Raw genomic sequence first — 21,296 nt, 5'->3', positions numbered from 1 at the left:
TTAGTAAGGTCCAAACAATAATCAGGAGATCTGGAAGGTTAAATCGTTAAACAAGATAGTACATCTTAACACATTTAAGGATTTTACTAGTATCCTGAATTTCTGTCATTTCCCTTCCTTTAGTTCCCATTTCAATGCCCTAAACCGTTTACCTTGACCACCTGAGTTTGCCCACCTTACAAAACTCCCATCCAGCAGCAGGCTTACCTTCCAGTGTCTTGCCAACACCCTTCCATCCTGAACTAACATCTCAAGCTTCTAAAGTGCCAGGAACCTTCACATCACCCTGTCTCTCCCAGCCAGAAAGCATTCGTGGCCAGGAAACCGCTCCTTCCGTCTGTAGCCAGGTCCTTTTTGGCTTCCTCCAGTCCCTTACATCTTTGTGTCCTTGATTCCAAACAAGAGTGTTTTCTATGAAGTCTGAGCAGTGCTGAGCTATTGGCTCAGCTTCTCTGGACCCAGAGCTGTCCAGGAAGGGACAGGAAGGATGGGCAGTAAAAGGGGCAGAAGCCAGACTCCGCTAGTTAACCCTCCAACATCAACAAAGCCACCCCTACCCCTCACCCCCTGGCAGAACTGTTCTGCCACCTTGTGTCTGTGCAAACGGACATGTTCTCAAAGGTGGCATGCTTCAGCTCAGTCCTCTCTCTTCCTGTCTAAAGTGAATGTCAGAGACTTTAAACCCGGCCCCACAGCGCTCAAGGCCTCTTCACTCTGAGCCGTTCACCCTTGATGCCCACCAAAACGGCCCCAGCCAGGAAACTGTGTCTCCTCCATGTCTAGGTGTATCCAGTCCACGATTAGCTATGCCTAGCATACCACCCTGATTCAAAAGCAGCGAGGAAACAGTCCTGCCGGGGCTGGGAGAATGCCTGCATCTTCACAGAGGACAAGTCAGGTCAACTGATTATTCACTAATTCTATGACCCTGCTCCTCTCCTCCCCTGCCTCCCTCTCTCCTTCTCTTAGAACATCTTGAGTAGTAGAAAGGCCCAAGATCACCAAGCAAACGGGGTGCTCAGTCCTGACATTCCATAACCAGCCCTTACCTCAGGCAGACCTCCCTCCTCTCTGCTCCACACTCTTCTCACCTGGACAACGAAGCACTTGGCGCTACAGGTCTCTGTAGACCTGTCCAACAGCTAACAAGCACCATGACCACCATTTTCTTCCACTGTCCCTTCCTTTGCTGACCTCATCTCTCCTTCCTCCAAGTTGTATTCTTATTATCTACCTCAATCTTTACGTTAGAGTTGGTTTTTCAGCTTCTTTTACTCCAGACTACAGGTAGATGAAAAACTACAAGAATCTACTCCTTCAGCTCAGAATTTTTCCAGAACATGCTCCGGCCCCTGGGCCCAGGTTAATAAAGTAGTCTGGACTGGCAGCTTCTAGGCCAATTGGAAGCTGCCCTTGGACACCTGTAGGCCAGGCCTGGGTCCTGGGGCCACAAGAAGACTCTAGGAAACAGGCAGGGTGATGCTGGGGAGAGAAGACACTGACAGAGACAACACCTCAATTCCACTTCCTATAGCATTCCAACGTAGCTTTCTTCCCCTCCACCGCCGAGGTCTTTTATCCCTGGACTTCCTCCCCAGATCCCAAAGATTGACTCTTATATTGTACCATGGAATGGAATGAGATGCCTCTATAGAAAATGACCAAGGGCTGGAGAGATGGCTCAGCAGTTAAGAGCACTGACGGCTCTTCCAGAGGTCCTGAGTTCAATTCCCAGCAACCATATTGTGGCTCACAACCACTGGATGCACTCTTCTGGTGTGTCATCTGAAAATAGCAGCACTATACTCATATAAATAAAAATAAATAAAAAAATAGAAAATGGCCACAAAAGCGGCACCCCCCCCGTTCCCCAGCCCTTTACCTTCTCCCCCAAAATGATTCCTTCAGAATGGAAAAAGAAAAAACCTTTTTTTTTTTCAAAGTTTGGTAGGTCTAAGACTGTTTTTGATTCGGAGAACCATTTGGCTCGGAAACTGAACAAAACCTCCACACTGAAAAAAAAAAAAAAAAAACCCACACTGACCCAAGGACAATCTAGCTGGCCTGACATCCCTACCAGCTACAACAGACTGAGGCTCCTGCCCCTCCTTCTCCTCTTCTGCCTCAGTACATCAGCCTAGAATTCCATCTTCGCAAGAGCCCAAAGCATCCCCCTTCCACGTCATTCTGAACACTCACCCGGGAACCTCAATAGAGATATGTGTTTCACAGGCTTTCAACACCATCCACATCTATCCTAGGACTGTGCGCTTGTATTAACACCACGAGAGTGCAGAGCCTCCCACAACTCAGAGTGCCTGAGACACCACACACACACACACACACACACACAAACACACACACACATGTGGATTCTCAAACAGCCACTTCTTACGTCTAGCCTCAGTTTTATCTGTTGGTACCCTAGATCCTGTTTATACACATCTGATCCCTTCTGCTTTTGCCTAGTCCTGACCGCACCATCCCTGTCCCAGTGATGATCGTGAAGAGAGAAGGTCTGGCCATCTCCTCCCATGTGGCCTGGAACAGGAGAACAGGCCTGTGTTTCAGACAAGCACACACATCTGAGAGGGGCTGGTTACTAGGTCTCAAGTCTGTCATTGGAGCAGAAGAGGGCCATTCTCTTCAGGGGGATTCTTTCTGTTGGATTAGAGGAGCTTTTACACTATTGCCCTAGAGGTCTATGTGGGTCTCAGGCTAGACCCACCAGCTGCTGACCTTTGACCTCTGACCGTCATGTGAGAAGCCATCTCTACCTTGATACACTTTCCTTGCCTCTTTCCCTGTTGATCTGCCCTTCAGAGGGAGCACAGCAGGGAAAATGGAGCATCTGGGGAAGATGGTGAGGGACTGCAACCTGCATCGCACAGCCTGGGCAACTGTCTCTACCCGTTGTGACCCCAGCCCTGCTAGGCAGGCCCCACCTCCGCATTACCTCTGACCTCCAGCACTGTGAGCACAGCCTCACATGAGGCCTGGCCCCGCTCATTCTGGGCGCTGCAGCTGTACACGCCGGCGTCCTGTGCCCCGCAACTCCGCAGCCACAGGCAGCTGGGCTCTGGGGCCGGTGTAGGCAGGAGCTGCCCATCCCGGAACCAGCTGAGGCTAGGCTGGGGTGTCCCGCTCACTACCACCCGCAGCCGCACATCACTGCCCGCACACACCGCCGCGTTCTTCAGGGGCCGCAGGAAGACCGGCCCCCCGGCCCCAGCCCCGGTGACGAGGACCCCTCTGCCGGCCCCCACCTTGGCTCTCTTCGGGGGCACCCCGGGGCTGGGAGGTGCCCTCGTGCCGGCGTCCTCGCCTCGCGTGCCCCGGGCTTTCTGCATGGCCTCTGTGAGCTGATCTAGGGGGGCAAGGGACGTTAGAATTGGGAGGCCAGGGGGACGCCCTAGGGAATATGGTGCCTTAAGAGATGAGCCCTGTGGGGCCGGTGGCCGGCCTTCCTGCTGCCCGCCGGCTTTCGGCCTGTGCTAACCAGAAGGTCACCAGGGCGGCCGGCGATTGCGCCTAGGAGACTATTTTTAGGGCCCCCGGCTCGGGTTGCGAATGAGCAGTAGAGGGAGGGGGCAGCAGAGGAGGGGATTTGTACTCCATGTGGCTCTTCTCTCTCTCTCCCAATGCCCCCATCGCCAGAGCTGGCCTGAACGAATCTCCTCCCCCTCGGTGTGTCGGTCACCCCCTCACCGCCCCCCCCCCAGCTTGTGAGATCTGGGGAGTCGAATTACCCCTGGGCTTAGGCCCGCTTCCTTTCTTCAGGCCTCAGCGCCCTAGCCTCACTAGGCTGGTGGAGAAGAAGAGGAAAGGTCCAGAGGAGATGCCTGAGAGGCACATGGAGAAACAGGCCCTAGTGGAGGTGAGCAGACGGACCAATGGCCTCCCCCGGCACCTCCATTACAGCAGGTAAGCACTAAGACCCAAAGTCTGGAGTTCAGGTGGATTTTTGGCTCCCAGTTAGTCCTGCGCTCACTACACCGCCACCACCCTACCTTCACCAGCCAGGTGACCCCTAATCCTCTCTCAATTTGCCCTCACCTATAGAAAGGGTAGTTGGCTAGGACTGCAATCAGCAACAATAGCTTCAAGGGGAGACAGACAGACGGCATGAGGACAAAGCTGTAAAAAGAGGGATTTGGAAGGCTTGACCTGTGGATGAGGACGAAGCTTGGGCTAGTGAGGAGTCCCTTCTCAAGGCGGGGAGGGAGGGCTATGCCTGATCTCAAGCTATGGAGGATGGATACACACACATGGAGCAAAGACAGGGGTGTCTAGGCCACACGACACGGGTGGCAGTCCCCCACTATCTTCCCTGATGCCCACTTTTCTCAGCCGTGCTCACTCTGAAGGGGAGATCAACAGGGAAAGGTGGGGAAAGGAGCAAGGTAGAGAGGCTTTACACATGAAGGTCAGAGGTCAAAGGTCAGCCTGAGACCCACGGAAGACCTCTTGGATGATGGTGCAGAAGCTCTTCTCTTCCTATAGAGAGAAGCCTCTTGGGGACACACTCACTCACACACACACACACACACACAGACACACTCACACACACACACACATGATCGTGCGCGGACGCACAGGCACACACGCACGCACACACTCGTGCATGCACAAACACATATGCACACACACGCTTATAGATCCAGAGCTGACCTTGAGCTAAGGGATAAACACTGAGGAAGGCTGAAAGCCAGGGTCACTCATTGATGAAGAGGAGTATTCTTGATTTTTTTTTTTTTTGGTTGTTTAAATAAAAGAATCATTCTGGGATACTGAAGTCAAAATGTGCGTGCGTGTGTGTGTGTGTGTGTGTGTGTGTGTGTGCACAAGTATGTATGTGTGTGTGCTTGAGAGCATGAGCATGCATTCCCAGGTGCACAGTACAGAAGAAACAATTTAAACACTGAATTATGTCCATAAAGATTAAGAGCCTCAGGGAATGTCTTTTCATGTAGTTTGCATACATTAAAGCTGACTCTTTGTGATGTGCAGGCCTCCGGTTTTTGACAAATGCATGAAATTGTGTATTTTCTATCCCAGGAACATATAAAGCAGTTCCATCACCCTAAATATTCACGTGTGCATCCTCTTTGGAGTCAGCCACACCTTGTCTACCAGTCCCTGGCAACCGCCAATGGTGAATTGAATTCCACAATGTAAGTTGAATTCTAAAAAGGGTTTAAAGAAAAAAAAATGTGGGAGAAGGCATAAGACGCAGAACACCAAGAACAAAGGAATAGCTAATGTTTGGTTTTGTTTTTAAGCTCACAGTCAGACTGAAGAGGGTGGCTCCGTGGTAAAGTGCTCATTGTACAGGCAGGAGGGCCAGTGCTTGGGTCCCCAGCAGCCATGTAAAAATCCTGGTGAGTGACACTTATCTCTAACCTCAGTGTTAACTGGGCAGAGACAGGTAAATCCTAGAGGCCCACTGGCCAGCTAGCCAGCCTACTTGAATTAGAATGTTTCAGAGTCTATGAGAGATCCTGTCTTAAAATCTAAACTGAAGAGCAATAGAGAAGAGGCTACACATCAACTTCTGGCCTCTACACATGCATGCATGGGTGGTACACCTACATACCACCGCCTATCTCTCTCTTTCTCTTTCTCTCTCTCTCTCTCTCTCTCTCTCTCTCTCTCTCTCTTTCTCTCTCTCTCTCACACACACACATGCATACACCCCTCATCACTCTAAGCCATTTAACTAACACCGTGCCTTACCATTACAGGGAATGCAGCAGATGGTCTGTAATTGTTGTCTCATTGACTAGTTGGTTGGTTAACTAAACAAACCATGTGCCATTGAACAAATCACTTAACATCTCTAAACCTCGGTTTCCTCATCTATGCATGGGAGTAGCCACACATGGGGTGCATTTGTTCCTTCAGCAGACATCCTTGAGTTCCTCTTAAGAGGCTGGCATCATTTCGTTGACCAGGAACAGAGCCACGAGCAAAACAGACATAGATATCAGTCCCTGGGGCTGCTTATACTGGAGAAGACAGACATTTGACATAGCAACAAAGAAAGTGTAAGGACCGAGATGGAGAGAAATACTTTAATGTAGATGATTCAGCAAGTGCTGGGGTTGACAAATGTGGTAGGGGTGTGCTTTAGGATAGAGTGGTTGGATCAATGTGGTTGTACATGCCAGTAATCCCAGCGCTGCAGGCAGGAAGACTGGGAGTTCGAGATCAATCTTGGCTATACAGTGAAGGCCTGTCTCTTAAATAAAACAACAAACAAACAAGTAAAATAAAAATAATCTAGGGTAATTGGAGTCGCTGCCACAGCAGCTCTGGAGCCAGTCTTAAAAGGATGAGGAAGGAAAGAATGCACAGGGCTGTGCAGGACCATTTCAGCCCATGTGGATGTACCTGGCAGATACTGGGAAGAGCCAGAAGGCAAGCAAGGCTGGAGGGAATGAACCACGGCATCAGGGTAAACTGGATCATATAGCTTGAAAAGACCAGATGGCCCAGCATCTTGCAGGTCATGGTGCTTTTATTCTCAGCAAAATGGGAAGGCATCTCTGGATTTTGAGGAGAAGAAATTACACGGTCTGACCTATGTTGTGATAGTATTAAATTATATTAAATATTAAAATGAATATTAACTATTTAAAAGGCCCTGGCACAGAGCCTGGAACTTGGCTTGTATCCTGCCTACTACGTCCATTCAGAGGTGTACCTTGACTTGCTCCCAAGGGTCTATGGGCCTGGGTAGAGAAGGCTCAGGCCCCTGCTGGTGGCTGGCGCCCTCTCCTGGAACAGGCTGGACCAGCTGACAACTGTAAAGGTCAGGCTGCTGTCAGGCCAGTTGCTCAAGACAGTTGGCTATATGGCGTCTGTCCCTCAGCCTGGGCCTCACGGTGCCCTGTATTCTGGCGCCAGGCTGGGTGTGTGTTCTGCCAGGTTGCCCTGCCTTCTGATCATAAGTCTGTGGTGTCACAGAACGATCTCTGGGCCCCAGAAGCCCTGTCTTCCTGTGCTATAGATGGCTGTGTGACCTTGGCAGATCATGCCACCTCTCTGGGCCAAGGAACATTTTTACCTAGCTTGTTGGCTTGTTTGTTTTGAGGAGCTGACCTGGAAGTTGCTATGGAGCTCAGTCAGGTCTCAAATTCACGATGCTTCTCAGTCTCCCAAGTGCTAGGAAACCAGTGTGCCTGGTTCCTCTGAGACTTTTAAAAGTTTGGGTTTTTTTTTTTTTTTTTGAGATTTTATTTATTTTTTTATTTTATTTTTGTTTATGTGTATGAGTATTTGTGAATGTATGTCTGCATACCACGTGCATGACCCACAGAGGTTTGAAGAGGCATTGGATCCCCTGGGATTAGAACGATAGATGGTTGTGATCATCTTTGTGGATGCTGGGAATTGAACCTGAGTCCTCCTCCTGAGCAGCCAGAGTTCTCAAATGCTGAGCCACCTTTCAAGTCCTAAGTCTTTTTTTTTTCCTTTTCTTTTCTTTCTTTTTTTTTTTTTAAAATCTTAATGACATCCTACATGCACAAAGGTGGAAGGGAAACTCAGTAAATGTCCATTGAGTTGGTGAAGAAGTGGGGGTCACCAGCTCTCCCTAGTGAATATTTAATATAGAGAAAAGTAAACACACATGCCCAGTGGGTATTCATTCAAGAAGTATTTAAATATTTAACGAGTAGCTACTGGGTACCAAGTACTCTTTGGGGTCCGAGGAATATAGTAGCGAATAAAACAGATAAAAACTGTCTTTGGGCAGCTGACATTTTTCGTTATTGAATCAAAGGTCACTGGCTCATTTGCATATGTGCCCCAGTGAGCTGTGGAGAGAGGAAGGAGGGGAGGAGTGACCTCAGAGGCCAGGGCTGGAGTTCAGCCAGAGTGGACAGATGGGACAGGAGAGTGCCTTCTGGGATGAAGCTGCTTCTACAGTCCTTCCTGGCCCCCTCGTCAGAGAGAACTCAGCTAGCCTGAGTCTGGCCTCTGGCCTCTGGGAAGCCTCTAAAAGCCTGTCCCTTTCCAGGTGTACAGTCTTATAGAAAATCCCACAGCATCTCAAGGAGCCAGGAGAGATTTTGCCATGGAAGCAATAGGGAGCTGAAGCACAAGGAAGAGCTGACTCTAGAGATACATAGTCGTGTGAGCTGTGGTCCTTCTACGGTGTGTTTTGTCCATTCCCTGGGTCACTGCTAGCTCATGGGAGCAGGCTCAGAAAAGCTGTACTTGGAATGTTCCCTTTGGGTGTGGAGGGAGGCCTTGGCTCCTGCCTGAGGAGGGGCAGGGGTAGATAGATACAGGTGACCATGAATGAGGGAAATGCTTTCCCCTGAGCATCCCATAATGCAGGAGCCTCCAGAGAGCTGCCATAAACGATGGGCTGGGATGAGGCTGGGAAAGAGATTCCCTGGGAGAATCTGGAACCCCCAGCTCCCCCAACTTTAAGGACTAATCTGATCTGTTATTTTGGGACAGTGAGGCTAACCCTCTCTTCCTCCCCCCCCCAACCCCCCACACCTATGTGTCCTTTTGCCCTGTATGGAGCGGATGAGCACTCATAATTCACTCAGGGTGAAGGAGAAACAGCAGGACTCTAGAAACTTCTTCCAGACCCCTGCCATTGCAGCCTTATCTGCCAAGGGCAGGCCCTCAGCCCAGAGGCTCTCAGAGCAGTCAGCTCTGAGACTGTCTACCTTTGAAACACGTGTTCGAGTTTCAAAGGTAGACAGCACCTTGCTCATGCTTTCCGTTCTAGTCCCGTGTAAAGACATTGACCGTCATTCTAGTCCACGTTCTGCAGGCGTTTGTCTGGAATGCTGACTCTGTTAGAGCATGTGGAAGACAGGAATGGCGGGGGCGGGGGAGTCACAGGTGGTAGTGGTGGGGATCTTCTCAATGGACCTGCTTCAAGAAAGTGGGAACTGCCGGGCGGTGGTGGCACACGCCTTTAATCCCAGCACTTGGGAGGCAGAGGCAGGTGGATTTCTGAGTTCGAGGCTACCCTAGTCTACAGAGTGAGTTCCAGGCCAGCCAGGGCTACACAGAGAAACCCTGTCTCAAAAAACCAAAAAAAAAAAAAAAAAAAAAAAAAAAAAAAAAAAAAAAAAAGAAAGAAAAGAAAGTGGGAACAGAGGTGCATCCAAAAAAGAGGGGGGAAGACGGCACTCCCCAAAAGGATTTTGGAAGTTTTTGGAAAGCTATTGTATGATGACCGATAAAGACTTTAACTCCTCCTTAGATTCATTCACCTGCACCTGTGTGAATTCATCCTCATTTTGATTTTTTTTCTTTCTTTTTTGGTTTTTCGAGATAGGGTTTTTCCATGTAGCCCTGGCTGTCCTGGAACTCACTCTGTAGACTAGGCTGGCCTCGAACTCAGAAATCCGCCTGCCTCTGCCTCCCAAGTGCTGGGATTAAAGACGTGCACCAACACTGCCCGACCATCATTTTGATTTTTATATTCTTTCACACCTCTTCAGTCACTTAGATATGGCATGGGGAGTGACATGGGTCCTCAGGTCCAAAGGCTTATCACATTCCTTAAATCTTTCTTTGACCTGAAACATGTCTTAGGAAGAAGTGGGGAGAGAGATAAGTTTCATGCGCTGCCCCCAGACCTTTAGGCTGCTCGATTGTCTCCAAGCCCTCTGTTGACGAAGTCTGCCCCGTAGACTGAAATGCCTCCTTAAACATACTCCAGCCTCCCATACGTGTGTGAAACTTGTGTTATCCCGTTAACGTCTTAGGCGGTTCCTTTTTATTAATAAAACTCTCTAAGTCAGCAGTTCTCAATCTGTGGGTGTCAAATATCAGATATTGACATTATGATTCACAACAGTAGCAAAATTACAGTTATTGAAGTAGCAACAAAAATAAGTTTATGGTTGGGGGAACGCCACAACATAAGGAACTGTATTAAGGCGTCGCAGCGTTAGGAAGGCTGAGAACCACTGATCTATATGTTTTATTCAGTTGATTTCTCTGTTCTGTTCTTCAATAATTCCTATACTCCCCTCTCATTTTCCTCAAGTATCTCAAAATTTCCTTTGTTCTTGGGGTGGTGTTGTTTGTATTTGTTCTTTTTTTTTTTTTCCACACAGGGCTTCAGTAGGAAGCAGAGGCTGGCTTTGAACCTGAAATCTTCTGGCCCCAACCTCTTGAGTGTGCCCCTGTTAGGATTACAGGCAGCACAGCTGCCCTGGCTGAATTCCATTGGAACTGCATATGAATGGAGGGTGGCTTGACATTCTTTTAAGAGTGCTGAGCTTTTTTTATTATTATTATTATATGTAAGTAGCTGTCTTCAGTCACCCCAGAAGAGGGCATCAGATCTCATTACGGATGGTTGTGAGCCACCATGTGGTTGCTGGGATTTGAACTCAGGACCTTTGGAAGAGCAGTCAGTGCTCTTACCTGCTGAGACATCTCACCAGCTCCCCTTTTTTTTTTTTTTTTTTTTTAAATTCAAGTAAAAAGTCTGTCTTTGCACTTCTGTGAACAACATTACTTTGCCTGGATTGGCTTCTGCAAATTAAAGAAAGGGTTAAAAAGTACTTAGACCGAAGCATGAGGATCACGAGTTTAAAGCTGAATGGTTGGGTACAGAGGGACTTTGCAGCCAGTCTGGGTCGCAGGAGATATTGTCTCAAAAAGAAAAAAAAAAAGTAAATGGAAAGCGACTGGTAGTGTCTTGGGGGAAGGACTGAGGGGATGCCCTTCACAGCCAGTCTGTAGAAGAGAACTGTCCCCATCTATGGTGGTTTGAATATGCTTGGCACTGGGAGTGGCACTATTTGGAGGTGTGGCCTTGTTGGAGTAGGTGTATCACCCTGGGCGTGGGCTTTAAGACCCTCATCCTAGCTACCTGGAAGTCAGTCTTCCATTAGCAGCCTTGAGATGAAGATGTAGAACTCTCAGCTCCCCCTGCACCGTGTCTGTCTGGATGCTGCCACGCTCCTGCCTTGATGATCATGGACTGAACCTCTGAACCTGTAAGCCAGCCCCAATCAAATATTGCTTTTATAAGAGTTGCCTTGGTTATGGTGTCTGTTCACAACAGTAAGACCCTAACTAAGACACCATCTCTGCCTTCATTCAGATGCCCAGATGATATTAAGGAGAAAGGAAGCCTAAAGGGGATAGACTGGACTGAAGGCTCTGTGGCTTTTTAACAGAAGCCCCATGCTCCCCAGACTGCAGCGCCCAAAGGCCCATTGCTCTATCTAGCTGAGCAAGAGGCTGACATACATCGCAGGGTAACAGGAGTGTGACAGGGTCCAGATCCCTGCCCGTCCTCTGAGACATAGTCAAGATGGCAGGGCCATGGAGGTTTGTGCTTGTCTCTTTATTGTTTCTGTCCAGGGCCCCTGTTTCTGTCCACTTCCCCAGGCAGGGGAGGTGGTACCCTCCCACCAACCTGAGCCCACTCTCTGCCTCTCTCTTCCTTCCTCTCCAGCTTCTCACCCATCCTCTCTCCTTCTGTAGCTCCTGCTCCCACATCCAGCACCTTCCTATTCCCTTTTACAGACCCTGCTTCCCGAGCCCATCCCGGGCTGGAATGGGAAAGAGAGGGGCCATGAGGACATTTTTCAGGCCCCCACTCTCCATCTCAGCTCACTGAGGCTTCATTCTGTCTCTGACCCAGGCTGGGGATGTCCACAAAGCAGGGATTCTGACCCTGCAGATCCCAATACCCTCTCTAGTAGCCTCTGTGACTTCCCCAAGAGTCACAAAGGGGGAAGGGGAACGGTCATGACTTGAGCCCGGTTCTCTCTTTAAGAGCCAGGCTTGACAACTGCCAATAGCCAGGGCTCATGGGAGGGTCTGCAGAGGTGGCTGAAGGGGATTCCTGGGGCTGGGCAGCATGAAGACCACAAAGGGGTGATCGGTGAGGAGGGGTCAGAGGCTGTGAGTGGAGAAAAGTGGCTGGGTGTGAAATCCGAGAGTGGAAGAGGCTGGCTTCAGGAGGCAGTGAGGACGGGGCCAGGACGAGGAACTTCTGGCTTACAGTACTTCGTGTTGTTGCTGTGTGGCCTCGCTGACGACCTGAGCAGGAAGAGAAGGCCAATCTATCCACTGCTGGCTAAGAAGAGCCTCACCCCCAGTTACTCCACCCCCAAGGCAGCAAGGTTCACTCATCCCACCCAGGGTTGGAAGCCACCCAGCTGGTGAAAGACACCCGGCTGTCAGACAAGGGGTCTGACACCACTCACCTCTCCATCCCGGGTCTCAATGGTCTTGATCATCACTGTCTTTTTGGTGTGGACTTCAGAACCCCTTTGCTCAGGGCTGGTTTCTGTAATAGACCCACCACATGCTCAGCCTGGCCAGGTTCATACCTAAGCTGCACCGTGACCGATCACCCCTTTGTGGTCTTCATGTTGCTCAGCCCCAGGAAACCCCTTCAGCCACCTCTGCAGACCCTCCCATGAGCCCTGGCTATTGGCAGTTGTCAAGCCTGGCTCTTAAAGAGAGAACCAGGCTCAAGTCATGACTGTTCCCCTTCCCCCTTTGTGACTCCTGAGGAGGTCACAGAGGGTACCATTGCTGCCTTGCTCCAAATACCAGCTGATTTTCATGTTCCTCGGGACAACTGTCTGACTTCTTTGAGACCTCATCCTCGAACTTGGCACCCAATGGATGATTCTATAGAGCTACGGGCCAGCCTTGCTAGAGGAATGGCTTCTCGGACAGTGGGTTGGTACAGGATAGCAGGGGACCCAAGGCTCAGGCTCAGTATTCATGTTTCCCCATCCTGCCTTGCTCTCGCTCCACCTCTGGATTTTCAGCAGAGTCCAGAATGATGAGTTGATATCCGTGGACTCTCCTCTAAGAGAGACCCTCAAAAATCCAGGCCTGTAGACCCACTGGAGGAGCATAGAGGCTCCAGGATAACCTGTTTAATATCTTAAGGAAGCAGGAGCTAGTCACTGATTCACGGGCCCTACTGTGCCTCAGTTTCCTCTCTGGGAAAGAGCAGCCATGATATTTCCCTTATTGTGACTCAGCTGCTGATACGCACCAAGAGTGATTTTATATGCAGAGCACATGCTTGGTATCTGAATAAACAAATAAGTGGAAAAAAAAAAAGAAAGAAATCTTAGTTTCATAGTGGGGGTCACATTTTGTTCTGTGGTGTCAGGAGTTTGTCGTTCATGAGTCCCTTAGCAAGCAACTAGCCTGTAATGAACGTTTGACTCGATGGAGCACAGCGTGTATTTTTCCTGATGGAAATGAACATCGAAGATATAAAAGGTTTGATCTAGGAAAGGAGACGCTGCCAAGATCTCCGACTTGCTTTCCTAATGTATCATTAGTGAATGCTTTTCTGCTCTCTGGGGTTGGGAAGCCACTTGATCTGCATATTACTAATGTCAGGATGGCAACGTGCCCTCAAAGCTCGTTGGCCTTATTGTTTGGCTTTGCTAAAATTTGGCTTCTTTTTTTTTTTTTTTTCAAATGTGCATCCAACATCTTGCTCCCACAAATAGGGCTCTCCACAAACAGCCAGAGAACAGTCTGCCAAATGCTCTCTGGCAGCATTTCAGACAGTTTGTGAGCAGGGGGTACCTTCCTGTGCAGAGAGTGAGATGCTCCTGCTGCCAGGGGAACACCCCTGCAGCTTCCAGAGTTTGGGATCCAGGACATATCTGATTCTTAAGAACCAATAATCCAGGAGGCTGGGAGGATGTAGTCAGCACAATAGGATACAAACCAGCACCACCACCACCATCATCATCACCACCACCATCACCACCTCAGTGCTTTATCTACAGTCTTTTTCTTTTTCTTTCATGCCTGGCTTCCTCCAGGGGTCTATCCTTCTCTCCTAATAGGCTTGAGCTACCTACGCTGAATCCCTGCAGCCCACCTCTACCATCCAGCACACACTCACCTCGGAAGTTAAGAGCAGAGAAGGTCTGGATAGGAAGGTTGATCCTGAAAAGGGAGAGACCATGTCCCCAGAGGGTTAAGGACATTCACATCTACCCCTGAAATCCTGCTCATCACTCTTCAGTCTGGTTCTCCCCAAACACTTCCAGCTGTCGCAGCCCCACTGAGCCCAACACCCCTACTACTCACAATGCACAGATCAAGAACCAACTCTAGCCATCCCAGAAATTGCCCCTTCTAGAAAGTTCACCCATTCTAATCCTGACCTCAGGCACAACTGACCCACTGCACCCTCCCAGCCCCTCAGATCTTCCTTGCTCCCAGTGTTAGGGGAGGCATGAACAGTAACTGAGAAACTCACTTTGTACCCACCCCCCATGTAGGCCAGATCCAGGATCGAGCCAATTATGCCTAGTCTAGAAGAGAAGATCTGGCTCTAGCTACCTTAAAAGGCCATTCGTGGTGTGCTAGGTGTACGTTCTACAAAATGCAGGGGTGGGGAATGGAGCTCAGTTGGTAGATAGCTTGCTTAGCACGCATGAAGCTGTGGTTCAACCCCTAGCACCACATGAACCAGGCATGGTGGCACAGCCTGTTCAGGTCCCATCATTTAGGAAATGGGAGATAAGAGGAATGGGTGTTCAAGGTCATCCTTGAACTACATAGCATGTATGAGGCCAGCCTGAGCTATAGTAGACTTTTCTCAAAAGAAACAAGTAGAAACCCTAAATTTTCTTTATAAGTCTATACCCAGACATGCTGTCATGCTATTTATGAATATCGATGGGCCATTTGCTGGCATAATTGATCTGTCTTAAATTGACATTAAACTTACATACAACAGAAATGGTAGAGTGCATCTAGTGAGTTTTGAGAAGTCTATCTCCGTGTAACTGCCAGTACAATCCAGATTCATGATGTTTCTGTCTCCCAGGAGATTCCCTTACAGGACTCCGTGTGTGTGTGTGTGTGTGTGTGTGTGTGTGTGTGTGTGTGTGCGCGCGCGTGCTGGTTTTTGTCTTTTTTTGAGACAGGGTTTCTCTATATAGCCCTGGCTGTCCTGGAACTCACTCTGTAGAGCAGGTTGGCCTTGAATTTAAAAGATCTGCCTGCCTCTGCCTACCACCCCCCACCCCCATATGCTGAAATTAAAGGTGTGGGCCACCCCTGCCAGGTCTCACTCCTGTTTCTTACGTCTGGAGCCTGCCTCTGCCTCCCTCCCCACCCCCATGTGCTGGGATTAAAGGCGGGTGCCACCCCTGCCGGATCACATCATCCATATCTTCTCCTTTGAGCACAAATGACTGTATGTTTATGTGTATCCATTCGCCTTAGCCTCCTCTCTGAGGCCATCCGTGTACAAGGCTTCCTGCTTCTCTGGCTTTGTTTGTCTCTAGCCCCGCCCCCTTCCATCCTCATCATTTTCCACTCCGCTTGCATGGCTCCCCTGACTGGCCGTAATATTTTATTACTGAATGCCAAATATGATTTTATGCTGTGGGTTCTTAATTCTAAAGGTGGATGAGGGAATACTTACACTTCTCTCTCTCTCTCTTTTTTTTTTAATAAAAAGCTGTTAATTACATCTTGCTTTACCCAGGTGGCCCTCGTTAATTTTCTGCTAATGGGCAGAATGATGCTCTTGTATAAAAACTGTTTCCGGTTCTTGTTGAGATATGGGGTGGACTGGGCTCCCAGCACCCTGTTGACTGGGCTCCCAGCATCAACCCTACACCCAAACCCTCACCTGCTCTCCTCGCCCTCCAGCAGCTTCCGGTAGGTGGCGATCTCCACATCCAAAGCCATCTTCACATTGAGCAGGTCCTGGTACTCCCGCAGATGGCGGGCCATCTCATCCTTTAGGTGCCGGATCTCCTCCTCCAGGCGAGCAATGTTGTCCTGATAGCCACTGGCCTCGCTGGCGAAGCGATCCTCCAGCTCCCTCATCTGCCTCATCAGGGAGTCGTTCTGCAAGGGATGAGGTGGTCCAAGTCAAGGTTTAGGCTCTGAGCATGTCTAGGAGGGAGGGCCTTAGAGAACCGGGATGGAAATGAGACCCCAGTGTTGGAGGTTGGAGGCAGCCTCATATAGTCATGGTCAGGTAGAAGAATCCTCAAATGCTTTTTCTTAGCTGTGAACCCTGAGCTCTAGTAAAGTCTTAAGTGGCCATTCACAATAAACTACCTAAAAAGGAGTGTACCAGTCATTCAACCTTATAGGGAGACACCCCCTAGGGCTCATCTGATTCCTTAGTACCCAACTAAGAATCCCTCCATCTGGTTTCACCTCTCTGTGTGTTGAGGAGATGGAGGCCCCCCGAGTGTCTGTAAGGGGCTCAAAACATCACAAGGTGAGGGTATGAGCTAAGCTGTAGGCAGAAAGAAGCTGAGGTCGTGGGGGACGGGGAGGGACTCACGGTGCCCTTGAGGGCATCAATCTCGCAGGTGTAGGACTGGATCTGGTGTCGGTATTCCATCATCTCCTGCTTGGCTTGGCGCAGTGCATCATTGTTCTTATTGGCTGCCTGAGTCAAGTCTGAAACCTGAGGGCAGAGAGAGAGGGTCTCTGAAACGGAGAGAAGCAGGATGCAACATAGGCAAGGGAGTATGGAGACTCTAGGCTCACCCTACTCCATGGCTGCAAGTACAGGAAGCATTTCACATGGAGACAGAGGAGGACAGGTGCCAGCATTCCTAGGCTAGACCACCCACCTTGGACTTGTACCATTCTTCAGCCTCAGAGATATTCTTAGCTGCAATGGTCTCATACTGAGCCCGGATGTCCCTGAGGGCGGCTGTGAGGTCTGGCTTGGACATGTCCATCTCCACCTGGACCTGCTGTTCCTGAAGCTGGGCCTGAAGCTCACGGATCTCCTGTAGGGCACAGCGGGGCTTCAGTCCCCTTCTGGACCCTCCCAAAGCACCTTCACACACACCCCATTTCAGAGTTGGCCCCACCCCCAGCCCCACCCTCCACCTCCATCCTCCACCCCACCCTCTTCTAGCTGCCTTCACCATCACCCAACGGTCCTGGTACCTCTTCGTGCACTTTCTTAAGGAACGCAATCTCCTCGTTGAGTGACTCAATTCTTCGTTCTAGGTCAATTCGAGCTAGAGTGGCTGCATCCACATCCTGGATGGAGGAAATAACAATGTCAGAGTCAGGAACAGTTCAAGTGGGGACCAGAGAGAGAGGAGAGATGACCGCTGGGGACCAAAGAGGGCTCACCGCTCGGAAGGCAGCCAAGTTGTTCTCTGCTTCTTCTCTCAGTTGGATTTCCTCCTGTAGCCTAGCCAGAATAGACAGACAGACAGACAGACAGAGAAATAGTGAGGGACAGGGCCAGCTGTAGAAAACTACTGGCTGGGGACCTATCAGGGAGCCAGCTCAGGACACAGGGACAAGTCCTGGTGGTTGGATAGGAACAAGAGGCCTAGGGGAAAAAAAAAAAGCATCAGAGGCCCCGCCCACGGGGGGGGGGCAGGAAGTGGCTCCATCTCAACCCTGGAGCCACACCCTTGAAGTCTTGTGTCCCAGATAGACTGACCTCTCCCGGGGTTAGGAACTCTGTTTTATTTTATCCTCCTCTGTGTTCCCAGGCTTAGCCTGACACATGTAGGAGCTAAATAAATGTTTGTGACTTTGGTGGCAAGAAGGTGACTGCTCAGTGGGGTAAACAGAAACAGGACAGTCAGTACGGAGTCTTTTCTGTCTTTAAAAACAGTTTTAAAAAAAATTCTAAAACAAAACTTGCTATGTAGGCCCCAGTTGGCTTTGTACTTGCTCTGTATCCCAGACTTGTCTAGAACTCATGGCAACTCTCCTGTATCATCCTCCCAAGGGCTGGAATTACAGGGGTGTGCCCCCATATCCGGCTTACTCAGCCTTTTTTTTTTTTACTGGATCATGGTGGGCCACAGCCCTTAGCCACTGTCTCCTTTACTCAAGTCTGTCCATTTACCTAGTGCAATAGCATTGCCTCTGCTAGGCTGGGGGACCAAGCTCCCCACCCACCTCCCCTCCCTGGGGCCTCATCACAGCTGAGCTGAGAGCTGCTGCCTGGCTTCCTTCCTGCTCTCCCCAGCCCATCCATCCTTCCAGGTTCCCATCAGCCTCTCTTCTCCCTCTGACCGTGCTCTGGCCCTTTCCTTGGGGTCATCACCACACTATGGTCACTCCACCCATTTAGCATCCTTTAAAAGGCAGCTGCCCACTGTGCACTAGGCAAGATCCTCCATTTCTTCTCTCTGTCTACCTCCCCAAGACAACTACTCCAGTGTTACATAGAAGGAGCCACGGAAAGATCCGGAGTCCCTCTCTACTTAGCGAACACAGGGAGAATGACCTTTTCCAAACATGGGCTGAGGAGGGTCTCAGGCCCCGGGATTGGGGTGCCTCCAGGGGCATGGGGATGAGGGGAAAGATCTAGGAGGCGCTGGGCCCTCACTTGGCCTTGAGCCTCTGCAGGTCGTCTATCAGGTTGTCACGCTCCACGTCGACGCGGGCGCGCTGGTTGGTGAGCACCTCCACCTGGCGCCGCAGCTCGCGCATCTCCTCCTCGTAGAGCTCGGCGACCCGAGTCGGTTCGCGTCCCTTGAGCCGGTTGACCTCGGCGGCGAGGGCGGCGTTCTGCTGCTCCAAGAAGCGCACCTTCTCGATGTAGTTGGCGAAGCGGTCATTGAGTTCTTGCAGCTCCACCTTCTCGTTGGTGCGCGTGGCCAGGAACTCCTGGTTCACCGCGTCGGCCAGCGAGAAGTCCAGCAGCTCGCCCGCGCCATAGGATGGCGCTCGGGTGGTCCCCAGCCGGCTAGCCCGCAGCGACCCCAAGCCTCCGGCCCCGCCCGACGTGCGCGACACCTGGTACACGCGGGATGTCATTGAGCTCGAGGAGCCCTTGGTGCCGAAGCCTGCTCGAGGGAACACGGGAGAGCTCAGCGGGGAGCCCAGCGAGAAGCCCGGGGCGCCGCCGAAGGTGCGGCGGTAGGAGGACACGCGCTGGCTGGACGAATAGGCCTGGCTCATGGTGGCGGCGTGGACGAGGCGGACGCACAGAGGAGGCAGCGGGCGGGCAGCCGGCTGGAGAGTAGATGTGAAGAGGGGAGACAGAGCCCCTTAGCTGTCCGCACTATTTGTAGCCCTCCTGACATCACCCCCCGCCGCCCCTCCCCTGACAGCTGCAGGATCCTTCTGTCCTGCCAGGAAAAGGGCGGCCGCAGGCGAGGGGGCGGGGAGGCCAGCTCCCCCGCAGGAGGCCTGCGCCCCTGGACAGCCCCAAGAGGACAGAAGACAGACAGGCCTGCTGGATTTCACAGGGCAGGGAGCTGACAGGAGACCCCTGGCCGGCCCCCCTTTTTTTCCATTTGGATGCCTGCCTTATCCTGGGGGAAGCGGGCTAGAGAATTTCATTTGCTTGAGGCCACCTATTTTCTCCGAGGAGAGGTCTTAGATTATTGGAATGAACAAGAAGGACCCCGGAAGTGTCTTATTTGCAAAAGTTGCCTAGAAAATGCTGAGGTCTCCAACGATTGCGGGCAAAACTCAGACAGGAGTCTACCAGTCCATCAAAGAAATCTCTAGGTAGGCCTGTAGGGTAGGTTAGTAAGTTAGTCAGAGAGTAACTAACCCTGGCCAGTGCCTGATTGCGTATGCATATCACTGACACCTGGGTTTTAAGTCTGAGCCTCAGTTTCCCTGGGGAGGAATGTAGGCCTTTTGCTTCCCTCAAGTTTATAGCCAGCAAGATAGTTTCCAGAAAGATTCTGATGGCTGCTTCCAATTGCCTGTAGTCACACCCCCGCATCGCCTTTGCCTGACTCCTGCGCCCCTGTCTTCCTCGGCACACACACCCCCCCTCTGATTCATCCCCCTACTCACACCGCCCACACCCACTCACACCACGGGTTTGTGTTTTGTCAGGAGGTTCATGTCAAGCCAGCCATCTCCCTAGCAGCAACAGCTGCCAAGGCGAAATACCAGAGCTGGTATTTATAGAGGAGAAGGAAAGCACAGGCTAGTGAGCAAGGTACAGGAGAGGCGTTCTGGGGACTGGGAGCCAGGCACCTGAGGAGATAGAGGTGTCAAGGAAGGCTGGCAGTGACAAGCTTCAGTCACCCCAGGACCCCAACAGAGATGAAGCCCTGGAGTGTGTTTGCCTTCCTCTTCCCCAAGCACAAGGCACTCCCCGACCCCCTAAGGGCATCTACATTTCTCTGTACATGTTGCTGTGGCTCTTCACTTAGACCTGACCCTTCTAGAACATAGATCAGGAATCCATAGCTCAGTCCTAGAAATGGAGCCCTAGATTAGGAGCTGAAGTCCTACCCAGGGCTGGTCAGAAAGAAGGAGGTGCTAAAACACATGTCCCTGGCCTCCCTAACTCTCAGGGTCCTTAGTCATAGAGTGGGGCCAAGCGGCTTTGCATGACTGTGCAATGAGCCTTTGAACAGGCCAGGGAGACAATAAAGCCTACAATAACAATAACAACAATGCCTTATATGTACTGATCCCTGCTGAGAACACCACAGCCTGTGACTCCCCACTTCTCCAACTGCATCATGAAGCAGGGGCCGTGTAGATGCCATTTGTGTAGCGTAGTAGCAGAGTGACGTAGCCCGACTACAGGGTCTAGGTGATAGGTAATTTCTCTGTCAGTGAAATGAGCCAGTTCAAGCCAGATTAGACTGTATTAAATTAGGTTATATTTATTGGGGAGCTGCTCTCAAGTGAGTTCACTGGCCCCAAGGATTAAAGCCAGGGGAGAAGGGGTGGGAGGGGAGGGAAGAGAAAGAGAGAAAGGGCTCTAGCTCAGGGAGAGAAGGAAAAGAGAGACCAAACTGTCTGGATTCTATAGGGACAAGCCTCTGGGGAAAGGGCAGCCCAGCCCCTGGGCTGGAAAGTTCAAGGTTGAGGGCAGGGTATACCAGGTAGGGACTGAGGGATGCTGGGAGAACCTGGAGGCCAGGTCTGCTTTGGTGTGTAAAATATGTGCCTCAGTCCCTTGTCCCCAGGTCTGAAACCAAACACGAGGCTTTGGTTTGTGGATTCGTCTACAGCAAGTGAACTGTGAAGGACTTGCGACTGCAGTTTTTTCAAAGCTTTTCACATTAAGCAGCTAATTTTTATCTGAGACACATTTAAGAAATGGGTGGGGAGCTCCAGATATTCTTATCCAGCCTTCAAATCAGTGCAAGCTGTTATGTTCTAGTTCTTTTGGGGCCTCAGCTCCCAATCTGGATTGTATGCTTCTAGAGGATTTTGGAGGCTGTATGGATCCTTAACACATCCCAGGCAGCACCTTCAGTTGTCATGGTCATTTTCTGGGCCCTTGTCCATCTCTCAGATGACACTTCACCTCTTCTCAAGGCACAATGAGTAGCTATGTGACTCAAATCCCAGCCATTGCATCT

At 50.7% G+C, this 21,296-nt stretch overlaps 2 protein-coding genes across 6 annotated transcripts in view; both read right to left on the bottom strand.

The window, feature by feature from the left end:
* Nucleotides 1–3,490, bottom strand: part of Speg (striated muscle enriched protein kinase) — a 56,910-nt gene extending 53,420 nt beyond the window's left edge. For 4 of the 5 annotated variants that reach the window (XM_031368077.1, XM_031368079.1, XM_031368085.1 and 1 more), the window contains exon 1: nucleotides 2,957–3,475. In XM_031368077.1, coding sequence (XP_031223937.1) covers nucleotides 2,957–3,350 — 394 coding nt within the window. In that variant the 5' untranslated portion in view covers nucleotides 3,351–3,475. Of the gene's footprint in view, nucleotides 1–2,956 lie in introns of all 5 variants that reach the window. The other variant, XM_031368076.1, reaches the window with a different exon arrangement.
* A 7,832-nt stretch (nucleotides 3,491–11,322) lies between these two features.
* Nucleotides 11,323–18,997, bottom strand: Des (desmin). The gene is made up of 9 exons (XM_031368075.1): nucleotides 18,338–18,997; nucleotides 17,119–17,179; nucleotides 16,927–17,022; nucleotides 16,602–16,763; nucleotides 16,307–16,432; nucleotides 15,638–15,858; nucleotides 13,892–13,935; nucleotides 12,210–12,292; nucleotides 11,323–12,042 (listed from the first exon to the last, which is right to left on the bottom strand). Exons 1-9 carry the CDS (start codon nucleotides 18,910–18,912, stop codon nucleotides 12,001–12,003), a joined length of 1,410 nt encoding a protein of 469 aa, XP_031223935.1. The 5' UTR covers nucleotides 18,913–18,997; the 3' UTR covers nucleotides 11,323–12,000.
* Nucleotides 18,998–21,296: the final 2,299 nt, after the last annotated feature.

This window comes from Mastomys coucha, unplaced genomic scaffold, assembly GCF_008632895.1.
Source record: "Mastomys coucha isolate ucsf_1 unplaced genomic scaffold, UCSF_Mcou_1 pScaffold14, whole genome shotgun sequence".
NCBI lineage: Eukaryota > Metazoa > Chordata > Mammalia > Rodentia > Muridae > Mastomys > Mastomys coucha.
The sequence above is the reverse complement of the archived record's forward strand: the minus strand, read 5'-3'. Positions and strand labels throughout refer to the sequence as shown.